Raw genomic sequence first — 12,121 nt, forward strand, 5'->3', positions numbered from 1 at the left:
TTATTGTTGCGGGCGTTTTAAGGAAGATGCCTTAAATGAATTTTATAAAATGGTTCTGATTTCTGTTAAACTGGGCACATTGTGTAAACTATTAATGTCACTTCTGAATCGGAACGAAAATGGAATATTTTAGCTGTCTTCAACTCTATGGTGCCATATTAAAAGAAGAATTAAAATAATATTCATATATTTTTGAAGAACTGCTTATAACTAGTATTGAATTAAATAATGGGTAAGTTATTTAGTTGTTTTGAGTTCGTATAAGTATAAAAATGAATTTTAATTACTTTTTATGTGTCGGAAGATTCGAAGAATTGTTCTACGGAATTATTCGTTCATAATATTTTTTCGAAGGTTATTTTAATTATCTTAAACAACTTTTTAAAAATATAGCATGTAGCAGAATTTGTGTAATTATTGAATAAACCATTACTATATAAATGACACTATCATTTACTAGATGAATAAACCAACTTAAAATATCAAAGCTTGATAATTAGTCTTATGTAAATGGCTTGCTGTAAAACATAGTAGTATCATTTTTTGTCACTCATTTTTTCGTCAAATTTATAGGAAAATTCAATTGGGAAAAACCGCGATATTTTATTGCGACAAAAGGTCTAGAATTTCGGTTATTGTAAGCCGGATTTCATTCATAAGAGAATTTCGCCAAAAATGAATTGTTCATGATACATTTTACAAATGTGGCTAATTAAATTAAACATCTCTATATATAATGGAAACATTTAGAAAGTTCCTTTTATGGAAAATGGTCCATTTGAAAAAGGTCATGACTTCGTCGTTCGACTAAGATCCTATTAGTTTTAATGCTCGATTCAATATTTCTGTTAGTGTTAAAAAGCACCTTTATAGATAAGAAGCAGATACTCGGATAATTACTTTTTAGATAGTTTGACTTCTAAACATCTTTCTTTTCCTTACTCATTTGAACGAATGTATGTACGATTGTAGCTCAATTTAAGTGTAAAATAGGGGCATTGTAAAATCCTCCGGAACTTGGCTAAAGCTCATCTCAAGTCTCTTAAACTTTGGAAACATTTTTTTTGAGCTAAATAAAAAAAATGCATGTTTCTCGCGCAATAAAACAATATTCTTGTATTGGAGAATTGACACATCCCAACATTCAAATTTGCTTGTTAATTTCTGCATCTCTACTAACAATAAAGATGAATATGTGTGTTGGCATTCTACAAGACAGACCATTTGACCTAATGCTACCAAATTTGGCACATATATAATTTTAATTATGATAATGCAACTTCTTGGGTATTTTTTGAAATGTTAACGATAATTCTTATTAAAAAAGATCAATTTCATGAGTTTTGTGAGTATTTTTAAAATACTGATACAAAAATCTTAATGTCAATTTAATAATTGGGAAATTTTTCCAAACTTGGGTAATTTTTAAAATTTTTATTTCATTAACATTTAACAATCGATCATACTGTTCAGAAATTTAAACCTCTTCGTTATTTCATCAAATATTTAATCGAGTGACTGAAAACATTGTTGAAAGCTAAAGATTCTGTTTTGCATCGGAATAGAAGAAATAAGTTATAGTATAGTGAAAATTAGAAAGACCATGAGCCAAGTTACATTTGACTTTATTATGATTGTTTATATGTCCAATAAAGAAATGGATTTAAAAAAACTGTTAAAATATGGCAAATTTACATCTTGTAGTAGCATTGTATTTTAAGCTTGAATCGTCTATCTAGCCCTATTTCATTATTCAACGCATTCTACTCGAAGTATTTTAATCATTTGATTTGCAGAATAAATGCCAGTTTAAATTTGTTAGAAGTGAAAGTTATGCTTCGGGATTAATGAATAAAATTGAACCTTTTAAATTATACTTACCAGGCTTTCAGTGTTTTATGAAACATTTAAAACATATTTGCACTGCAATATTTCTATTGTAACATTAATGAAAGCTAAATAAAGTGCATTGCTTCATTTTACTTAAAATGATAATAAAAGCATAAAGCTGTAATGTTAAGGCAAGCTCGTGTGTTCTGCTATGTAATGAGTCACTCGCATATTTCGATGATATTCTATTGCGTATGTAGCATAGATGGTGCATCAGTTTGACGCAATTTATCTAATTCTGGTCCTTTTGCCATTGATAATTATTTTTAGGGATATAAAGCGACTAAAGGATAGAATTTTTAATGTCAATTCTATTAACAGTAACTTCGGTTGCCTAGATTAATGAGAAATTAGAACCTCGATGGAAGACCATAATTCCACATAAATCGATATAAAGTAGGACGACGCATCCCATTTCTTAAAGAAATTCTTAATTTATCATTTATAACTTGCTCCAAGGTAACCACAATTTCTCTTTCAGGTAATTTCATAACAGATAATTTAAACTATGTGAAAGCGACACCTGCATCTTTATGCCCGACTCTCCTTGTGTGACGGACTATATTTGCAAGTTATCGCCGTTGCAAATGTCATTATTCCAACTTTTCGACTCAAAATTAATTTTAGTTCTAAGATGGTTGAAGAAACACCATTACTATAGTGTTATGCTGATTTTGGATGGAGGGCGGTACTTTCTCCTGAATTTTCTGCTGTCGCATCGCATTGGACTAACCAGGTATGTCTACATAATTGTGGTGCTCTAGCTGCTTGGAGGTTACTTGTGTCGAATATTCGGATATTATGAATTCTCTCCTATTCCTTCAGAATACTAGAAGTTTAGATTTTAGCGTCTTCCATGAATTTGCGAGGTGTCAAGCATTTTGAAGGAACAGTCTAGAATATAGAAATCGAATATCCACTCAAAAATGAATAAATCTCAAACCAATAATAACCTGGCAATAAGTGCATCCTCTCAAACTAAAAACGGAAGTTGAATATTTTTGATACAATCTATCAATGTTTGAGATAAATTTTCTAATGTGAATCTCTCGCTATAGCTTGGTTCCATTAATTTTCACAATAGTTTATTTAGAGATCAGCTCGTCCTCTAAATATTGATTGTAACTTTGTCAAAAGCCATTCAATTATGTTCAGGTGTAGCTTTATTTCGGAGTTGTAAGAATAAATTAATGGAACTCGTTGACGATTATTGAAATTTCTTCCCAATGGCGTTTACCTATTTCAGTCGGTATATTCTAAAGTAAAAAAATTCAGATTTCAGACTATTATTCAAACTTCTGTTTATGAATTGATATGGAAAATTTCGTATTGCGAATTACAAATCAATTTCTTAAAGTAGGGAAGTTTAAGTCAATCTTCAACTACTCAATCAAGAGACGCGCCTGTTTCGAATAAAAATTAGTTTTGCAGTTAATTCTTGATGTTTGAGTTTTTATCGAATGCAAGATAAACCAAGATAAGGAATGAACTGTTAGTTCTTGTACTAAAAATAAAATTATCATGGCCTACTAATTTTTTACGCTATAGACTGAGGAATTTTCTTAATATTTAAAGAAATTATATGCTAAATACAGAAACATTTTGGAGAACGAGGTTAAAATATACATTATATAAACGAAATTTTTCTTCCGGATAATAAAGCGAATTGGATGAAGTCAGAATTAGGACATTTTTGAAGTGATTAGTTCTTAATGATAGCTTTAACGGAAAATCGAATCAAGTGAGAACGGAAGGATATAAGAAAATTATTGAAATTCTAACTTTACTATCCATTTCAAAGGATGTTAAATTAAGCCTGAAGTACTCCTCGCTAATTCGTATTTGGAAACCATATTTCGTACTGAAATTGCCAATTAATACCCTAAAAAGTCTCTTGCTCTTTCAAATAATTGTCTGTGTTCAAGTTTTTTAATGTCGTAAACAAGTTTCATATAAATTCTTTTGCTTTCTATATTAGTCTGTCATTCTTTGCTTATTTTAATGTATTTCGTGTAATCAACATTAATGGAATAAATCATTTTGCATTTAGTATTTCTGCATTTTAATTGCATCCTTTAAAGAGTGCCATTTAATTAGCATTATCTAGCTTCATTGTTTAGTATTGTCTCTTTATTTACTTAAATCACGAATTCTTGTACAAGCTATTAAATAAAGTATCGGAAAATTTCAATGGATACATTTTAACCATTTCCAGTCAGAAACGTGCCATGCTAATTTAACACTTTAAAATTTTATTAACTGGAATTTACAAAATTAGTTTTGTATCCAATTGATATGAGCACAAAGAAATGTGGAATATTGAGATCGAAAATTTGAAATGGTAAATTTCAGAAACGCAAAGGAAGAAATTAGCGATATTATGGTATGCTTTCAGTCAGAATCGTACGTCCAAGATCTATTCTTAAATTTGAGAATCAAATCATTCTTGTGTTATTCGATACAAATAGTCCCTCAACCAAAACTTGATTTCTTCGCAATATATAATTGTAATGAATCAAATTATTCAGAAACATGATCGAGAATTGCTAGGTGTCGGATTTGGGTGATTTGGCACCCAACTGAGGAAATTTAATAAATTCATAAATTGACCGAGGAAGCAGTACGCAATAATGGTAATATTTTGTATGCAACTTATTTTAAAAATTATATTTACTTTATTTATAAAATTTCTTGAAGAAATCGCATGTTCTGTTTCTGTTCTACTTCAATTCAACATGTTAATCGTAACTTGCATAAAAACCGCTGGATTCAGTATTTTTAAATTCCGTTTTTAATTAGTGCAAAATTATTTGGTCCTCGCGGAACAATAAGAATACTGACATGCATTCTAGTATCAGGCTGAGATGCATTATGCGAATCGGAAAATTCCCTAGTAATGTGTATCACGAAAGATCTTATCTTGCGTACAAGCATGATTCACGGAATAAAATTAATGTACTTTGTTTTGGGAGTTGGAGTGGGGATTGGCGAGTGTCTAATTCGTACAATGTTTCATTTGACAGTGAGTGGAGTGGCGGCTTTGTGGAATTTGAAAATAGTCAATGTGTGAAGTATGCAGGCTACTTCACTATGAGGTATGGAAAAGACATGATTGTCTGGATTAACTAGTTGTGATACCGGGTATTTACGTAATATTGAGAGTTGATGTTAGCGGGGTAATGCGAGAGGTGAGAATTATGGACTGTGGCTGGGGTTAGCGATGTGCTTATTTACGAGATCCATGGATGGGAGGTAGAGCAGACGGCGTGGGTAATGAGCGCTTGAATTATTTCGGAAGTTGGTATTGAAAGCGTGGGTAATTCGTGTGCTATTTGTGGTTTCGTGGGTTAATGTTGGAGGCTTGGACAATGCCTGTATGTCGGCTGGGGTTTTGAGGTTGGTGTTGAAGGCTTGGGCAATAAAAGGGCAATGCCTGTATGTCGGCTGGGGTTTTGAGGTTGGTGTTGGAGGCTTGGGCAATAAAGGGGCAATGCCTGTGTCGGCTGTGGTTTTGAGGTTGGTGTTGGAGGCTTGGGCAATGCCTGTGTGTCGGCTGTGGCTTTGGAGGTTGGTAGTGGAGGCGTGGGTAATGCCTGTGTGCGAGTTGGCTGTGGTTTTGGAGGTTGGTAGTGGAGGCGTGGGTAATGCCTGTGTGAGAATTGGCTGTGGCTTTGGAGGTGTGGGTAATGCCTGTGTGAGAGTTGGCTGTGGCTTTGGAGGTGTGGGTAATGCCTGTGTGAGAATTGGCTGTGGCTTTGGAGGTGTGGGTAATGCCTGTGTGAGAGTTGGCTGTGGCTTTGGAGGTGTGGGTAATGCCTGTGTGAGAGTTGGCTGTGGCTTTGGAGGTGTGGGTAATGCCTGTGTGAGAGTTGGCTGTGGCTTTGGAGGTGTGGGTAATGCCTGTGTGCGAGTTGGCTGTGGCTTTGGAGGTGTGGGTAATGCCTGTGTGCGAGTTGGCTGTGGCTTTGGAGGTGTGGGTAATGCCTGTGTGCGAGTTGGCTGTGGCTTTGGAGGTGTGGGTAATGCCTGTGTGCGAGTTGGCTGTGGCTTTGGAGGTGTGTGTGTGTGTGTGTGTTTCGATGAAATGGAAAATGCTGAAGGAAAACGGGGTCGCATTTGTGTGTTGTACAAAGATTTGCTTATTCTCATTATTCTCAACTGTTTAATTTCACGTTGACGGCCATTATTTGAATAGAAAGTAGGGATATAGGCGGAGATGAGCTTGAAACGTTGCTTTGAAGTAGGGATAGAACAAGATAAGAATGCTTAATAGAATGATTAGGCGACTCCGAAATAAGTTGAACATTAAACCAGGGCTTTCTTGATAATTTTTAAAATTTTGGATTTGAATCCCATAAATTTGACAGCTATATATGTATGATAGAATAATCGTCTTTTTATTTTGAATATTCCACTGTACGTAAGAATAAGATCGAACTGGATTGAATAATAACGGATAAATCGATTGTTCCGTTGCTGTTCGTTTTGCGAGATTTTGGAGATCTCCCATAATTAGAACTGTGCTAAAATCGACAAATAAAATGCATTTTGATTTTAATAAATAGGAATTTTCATGGTACAATAAGGATCGATAATGGCACTTGAATAACATTGATGAACAGAATGGATTCGAATTCATATCGCGGTGAAATTATATATTTGATTTCCGGAGTCTTTGGTTTACTGCGTTTTCTTTAGAACTGAGCTCAACGTAAAATATCTGCTAGCTTGTTTAAAAGTGGAAATTCCTTAAAATGCCTAATATATAAATTTTAGATATTTTTTCGAATTAAATTTACTTATTCGTTGAGTGGCAATAAAAAATTATTCATGCATTGGAAATTAAACAATTTATTCCAAAATTTCTACATCGCGTTTAAAAGCTACCTTTTATTTATTTTAAATTTCAGCTCGTGGTTCTTGCCATCTTGGACAGTACTAATTCCGTATATGTAATCTTGGTGAAGCATTTCGCTTTTCTAACCACCCTTCCCCACAACAATCTTCAAATTAAAATTAACCTATAATATGAACAGTAATATTATGGATGCCGTTCTTTTATTTCTATGTATGAATTTATTCCCCTAGTTGACGTTACAACATCGCACGTCGTACGGAAAAAATTCGTTCAATTCGTGCTCGTGTATCAATTAATCCTAAAATGACTAGATATATTTATGGTGTAATAAAGTATAATTTCTACTGAATAAAGTAGCCGTGTCTATTTGAGGAACCACAAGTTCAGAAATGAGAAATAATTTAGTTTGTTCCATATCAAAATCCGAAAACAGAAGTTTGAATGATCTCGTGTATTGAATGCGGATGAATTCTAATTACCTTTCGAATTGAATGAAAAGCAGTAATCGTGTAGATCAGGGATATGAAAATGTTTGGAATTGTAATCAAACTAATCATTAGGGATATTGGCTTTAAATGCAGCTATTTTGAATGTATATGAAAGTAGGTAAATTTCGTGTTGCATAAAAAAAATCTTTTTTCATAAAGCTTAAACAGTCGGTACAGCTTTAAGGCAAAGGAGGTTGTTTCATTCGAGAGCAAATTTTATTAAAGTGCGGGATAATCTTTATAATTCTTCCAAAATTTAAAATTAAACCCTAAACTGCTAGCTGCCCATTCGTACATTCTAACTTTATGAAAACTTCTAAGACGCATTGAAATCCGAACATTTGGCGTTTTGATTGAATACGGAAGAATAAATTTCTGAATATTCTACAAAAGTTTCTTTCAAGTGACGAAAGTGCCATAATTATGTAGATTTTACTTGGTATAGTCTAATGATAAAGGGAAGAGAAGTAGCTATTTTTTTTCTTGTGCCGTTTCTGAAAATATGCAGAATAAATATTTAATTTCGCAAGTTTCTAGGGTTAAAATAACCTTAAAAATCATTAAACTGCCTCATTCGTACCAGGAAGTCTGTTTTGAATCCATCAGTTTTCACTAATTTAAAGGAAATGCAGCTTCACAGAAATTATCAACTAAACAAATCCTGCAGTTATTAGAGCAGCTCTGCCGACAACTCAGATGTTTGTTGAAGCAATGCCTTTCCCCCATATGTGGAATGACTGCCTTCTCGGCTCTTGGCAAAAATTGTGTTGATAGCAGCCATCTGGAGGGCCAGATTTCCTCTCGGTTCCATACAAAAGTAATATCGGTAAGTTCTACTATTTATAATTGTCATATCGAAATGAAGATTGGATGCAATAATTTTTCAATGGTAATTAGAGCTATAAAAATGTACTTCATTTCATTAGTTTTTCATAGGTTGGACAGCTTACCTATGTCCATGCCATTTTATTTAGCAAAGACAAGACGTCATCACCAGAACTGTTTTTTCAGTTCCATGTACATGCTATTTCCACCAATGCTGGATGCGAGGAAGTATTTTAAGATGACAAAGTACAAGAAATTTAAGGAAACAGTAAGTTTTCAAATTATATTAATAAATTGACAAAGCGACATGGCGTTTGGAAACCAATTGTATTCGATTCGTTTCGAAAGTAAATTTTCTGGAAGCTGCAAAGAGAAGTGAAACATAATTACCGGGAAACATTTATGAACCTATGTATGTGTAACCTTTTGAACTACCTCCAACGGAAGAATTACCAGTATTGAAATACATGTTATACTATGTTTATTTGCATGTCATCACTTGGGTAGTACAGGGCCAGGATCACTCAAATCATTTATTCCAACACGCACCTGTAGCAGGACAAAAAATAAATAATTGCAGATAATTGTTTTGTGTCTATATGGACTGAGGTAAACTTTCTAGAATGAATAAATGCATTACTATTTAAACAATCAACGTTTTTCGATCCTTTATAAGTTGTAGTTAATAAACATGCTTCTTGGTAAGACCCTCAAATTCGCTTCTCTATTTTTCAAGCATCTAAATATGGCATTCCATAAAATCTGAAATGTAACTGTACAAAATTGAAATTGAATGTTCCTTAAATGAAATTTCATAATTTACCTCTAAGCATTTTGTGTGTCGCTTTAAAGAGTATTCTAGCGTTTAACGAGTAAACTTAATATAACGAGTATAATCGGCAATTATGCTTAATGGGCAATTAACAAATTAGATGTACGACTTATTTTCCTAATATATGCTTATAGCTCTCGGAAAAGATCTGGAAATATTCTTTTAAAACCAATATTTAGATTTGTTTAACAAATGCTTTTCAAATATTGATAATGGCATAATTTTTTAAAAAAATGAACCGATGTGGGATGTAAGATTTTCTGATTAAAACGGGAAACCTTTAATTTCTATCAAGCAAGTTGCAAGCAAATGCTTATCAGATTTTGAATTTTTGATGTTGATAAAAGAGCAAAAGTAAAATGCATATATTCTTACATTTTATAGTGCACTTGATAGATTTCATATCTAATTTATTTTCAGATGTTGAAGATGATCACGTGATCCAAGTGATCACGGTACAACAGATAATATGGAGCTTCAACAGGCGCATATTAGAATTCGCATCCTATGGAATCAGACTAACAGACCAGATTTATTGGATGATTTCTAAATCCTGAAATATTAGACTAAGCTTAATATATCAACTTTGTGCAAAAATTACCGGAATTTTAAGGACCTGCACAGTGAATTGAAAGTGAAAGAAATAATCCCTGCATATTTCAGGAAAGTGGCTTCTAAGTGACGAGTCTGAATTACGTTGATTTCTCATAGTCTGAGGTTGGAGGAAAACCATGACCATTACTTCTTACGCTGTTTTCAAGAGATGAAAAGAAAAAAACGAATGAAAATTTCAGTTTTTAGAGTAATAATAGCAAGAACTTTGGAGATAATATCAATATAAATTACTTTACTTATGCCTGAAAGTATTCTGATGGAATTCTTCGTGTTTAATCATGAAGGATCGTATTATGAATGGAAAAATAGGCAGAATCTCCTGTAACTGATATTAGTGCAGCGCATTCTGCAATGACCTCATTCGAGGTCATTTAATTGAACAACGGCTTAATACCACTCATCTGTGCAGTAAATATCATTTCGGTTCTAGCCGCAAATTCTAAATATGGGAGATGTCTGGAATGGTGGAAAAAATAGTACTCAAGTGATATCGGTAAGTTGCACGAATTCAAATTGTCAAATTGAACTGAAAATTGTATTTTGGTTATGAAATAATTATCCCTAACACTTTTGGTTATGAAATAATTAGATCTATAAAAATGTTCTTATTTCATTAGGTATTCATAGGTCAGACAACTTACGACCATTATTCATTCATTTTTCTTGGATAAGTGTGCTGTCACCATCAGAAATACGGCTTTCTCGGCTCCATATACAAGCCACCAATTTCCTTAAGATAATTTGCAGTGTCAAATTCACAGGGTAAGTTCTTGAATCATTATAATAAAATTATCAGAATAGCATAATATTCGGAAACTATTTTATTTGATCCCTCTAGAAAGTATTCCGAAGGCACAAAAAATACATGAATCATAGTTTCCTGGGAACATTTGAGTTTTAGCTGCCTCTGAATACAAGAACCGAATTACCGTTCGTGTTATACTGGGAGATCAATTTCTGTAAATAGATGTCGAAGTAATTGCCCAAGAAAAGAGTTAGCCTATGTATGGTTTCTTTTCAATAGCAAAATGTGGGGTCAAACTTTTTCAGACATGTGCCTTTGAAAGATAAGCAAAAAAGGTTTTTGCATAATTTTGTGTTATTTCTCCGCTAAAGTTATTTTTGGGGCCATACCAAACGTATTGCAGTTGATATTTAAAATTTTCAATCCATTCATTACCAGAATATAATAATCAGTAAGGCGAACATGCTTGCTTTTTCAAGTATATAAACGGCAATCTAGGAAATTCATTTGCAATCTCTAAAAGGAATTGTGTTCGTTTCTCAACATCGTTCCTTTCTCTTTTTTCTCCACTATGCAAGGATGCGTTCATTTTCGGCGCTTTTAAACGGTTCTGTGGAAGTTTCAAGAGCCTAGCAAAATTTACCGTATTCTAAAATCTAAACAATGACTATTGGACGTTATTGGAGCATTCATTATTTGCAATTTCTGATTTTCATGGAGAATAAAAACACGCATGTCTCAGAAGATTCTGGAATTAAAAAAATTGCTTAATTATTTTGAAATTGTATTTAAATGGTTAGCTGCATTTTCATAATGCGAACTGTTGGTGGGAAAAATCCTAGTGTTACGAAATTTTCCGGGGTTCGTTTGGATAGTGGGGGTTATATGGTGTGGAGAACACTCAATGACGTTTATTTACAAGACACACACGACAGCACAAACACGACAACTATATACAACACAGAAGTCGATTATCTTCAGCCGAAAAATGCAGCAAACAACATACACAGCAGCTCGACTCCGTTGCTGCTCCGCTAGTCCCTGGAAGACCAATTCTTCACTCGACTCGGACGCTTCCGACTAAATTCACCACTGCCCCCCCCCCTCGGCAGAGGCAGGACCGATTCCTTTTTATAGGCATCAGGAGGCGGGGCTAGAAGCCTCTCAACCAATCAGGAACGTTCGAGGCGTAACTCGGTTCCTACTGGACGGATCGGGAAAATTCTCGATGTTTCGGGTATAATCTATTTTGGCGCCAAAGTCGCCAAGTTTGTCGCCAAGCTCCGGGACCTCCCATGGAACCAACTATGCTGGGAAGCAGCATTGCAGATTCGTAACACTAGATATAGATTCCGCTTATCTTGATAGCAATTAAACAAATTTTTTTCAGATAATTGAATTATTGGAGTGGATTTATAGATCAAAATTTGGTCTTTTATATTCTGGCATTTAATGGCATTCTCGATAGTGTGATTTAATCTATTAATTTAATCTTTTCAGACGTCCTACATGTTTGTACCCAAGTGATCACGGCAAAAGATGCTATTTGGAGCCTTCAACCTTGAAATTCGGAACCTTTTCAATGGAAAACTACGATTGGAGATCCAATTTATGCAGTTGAGTTTGTAAAATTCATTTTGGTTTTGCCTAAACTTATATTAGTACTTAAAAATGAATACATAAATGGTCTGCACAGTGGAAAAGTGATTATGTATATAGTCAACATTCCTTGAGGATATCAATACATCTTTGAAATGTTTTATTCTATTCAAGGAGCAAGATACTGAATATTTAATTTTTTTGAACTTTGCAAAGTTTGAAGTGTGCAAAATGATTCAAAACAAGTGTTTGGCGATTCAATGTTTCAT

General features: G+C 33.7%; 1 protein-coding gene and 2 long non-coding RNA genes across 3 annotated transcripts; 2 read left to right on the top strand and 1 right to left on the bottom strand.

The window, feature by feature from the left end:
* Positions 1–5,085: 5,085 nt before the first annotated feature.
* Positions 5,086–6,006, bottom strand: LOC129980605 (uncharacterized). The gene has a single exon (XM_056090987.1). It carries the CDS (start codon positions 6,004–6,006, stop codon positions 5,086–5,088), a length of 921 nt encoding a protein of 306 aa, XP_055946962.1.
* A 1,178-nt stretch (positions 6,007–7,184) lies between these two features.
* Positions 7,185–9,539, top strand: LOC129981687 (uncharacterized). Its single transcript, XR_008785347.1, has 3 exons — positions 7,185–8,062; positions 8,173–8,329; positions 9,314–9,539. It is a non-coding gene; the product is annotated as an uncharacterized LOC129981687 (long non-coding RNA).
* A 3-nt stretch (positions 9,540–9,542) lies between these two features.
* LOC129981686 (uncharacterized) lies at positions 9,543–11,825 on the top strand. Its single transcript, XR_008785346.1, has 3 exons — positions 9,543–10,001; positions 10,126–10,270; positions 11,754–11,825. It is a non-coding gene; the product is annotated as an uncharacterized LOC129981686 (long non-coding RNA).
* The last annotated feature ends 296 nt before the right edge of the window (positions 11,826–12,121 follow it).

This window comes from Argiope bruennichi, chromosome 8 (assembly GCF_947563725.1).
Source record: "Argiope bruennichi chromosome 8, qqArgBrue1.1, whole genome shotgun sequence".
Lineage (NCBI taxonomy): Eukaryota > Metazoa > Arthropoda > Arachnida > Araneae > Araneidae > Argiope > Argiope bruennichi.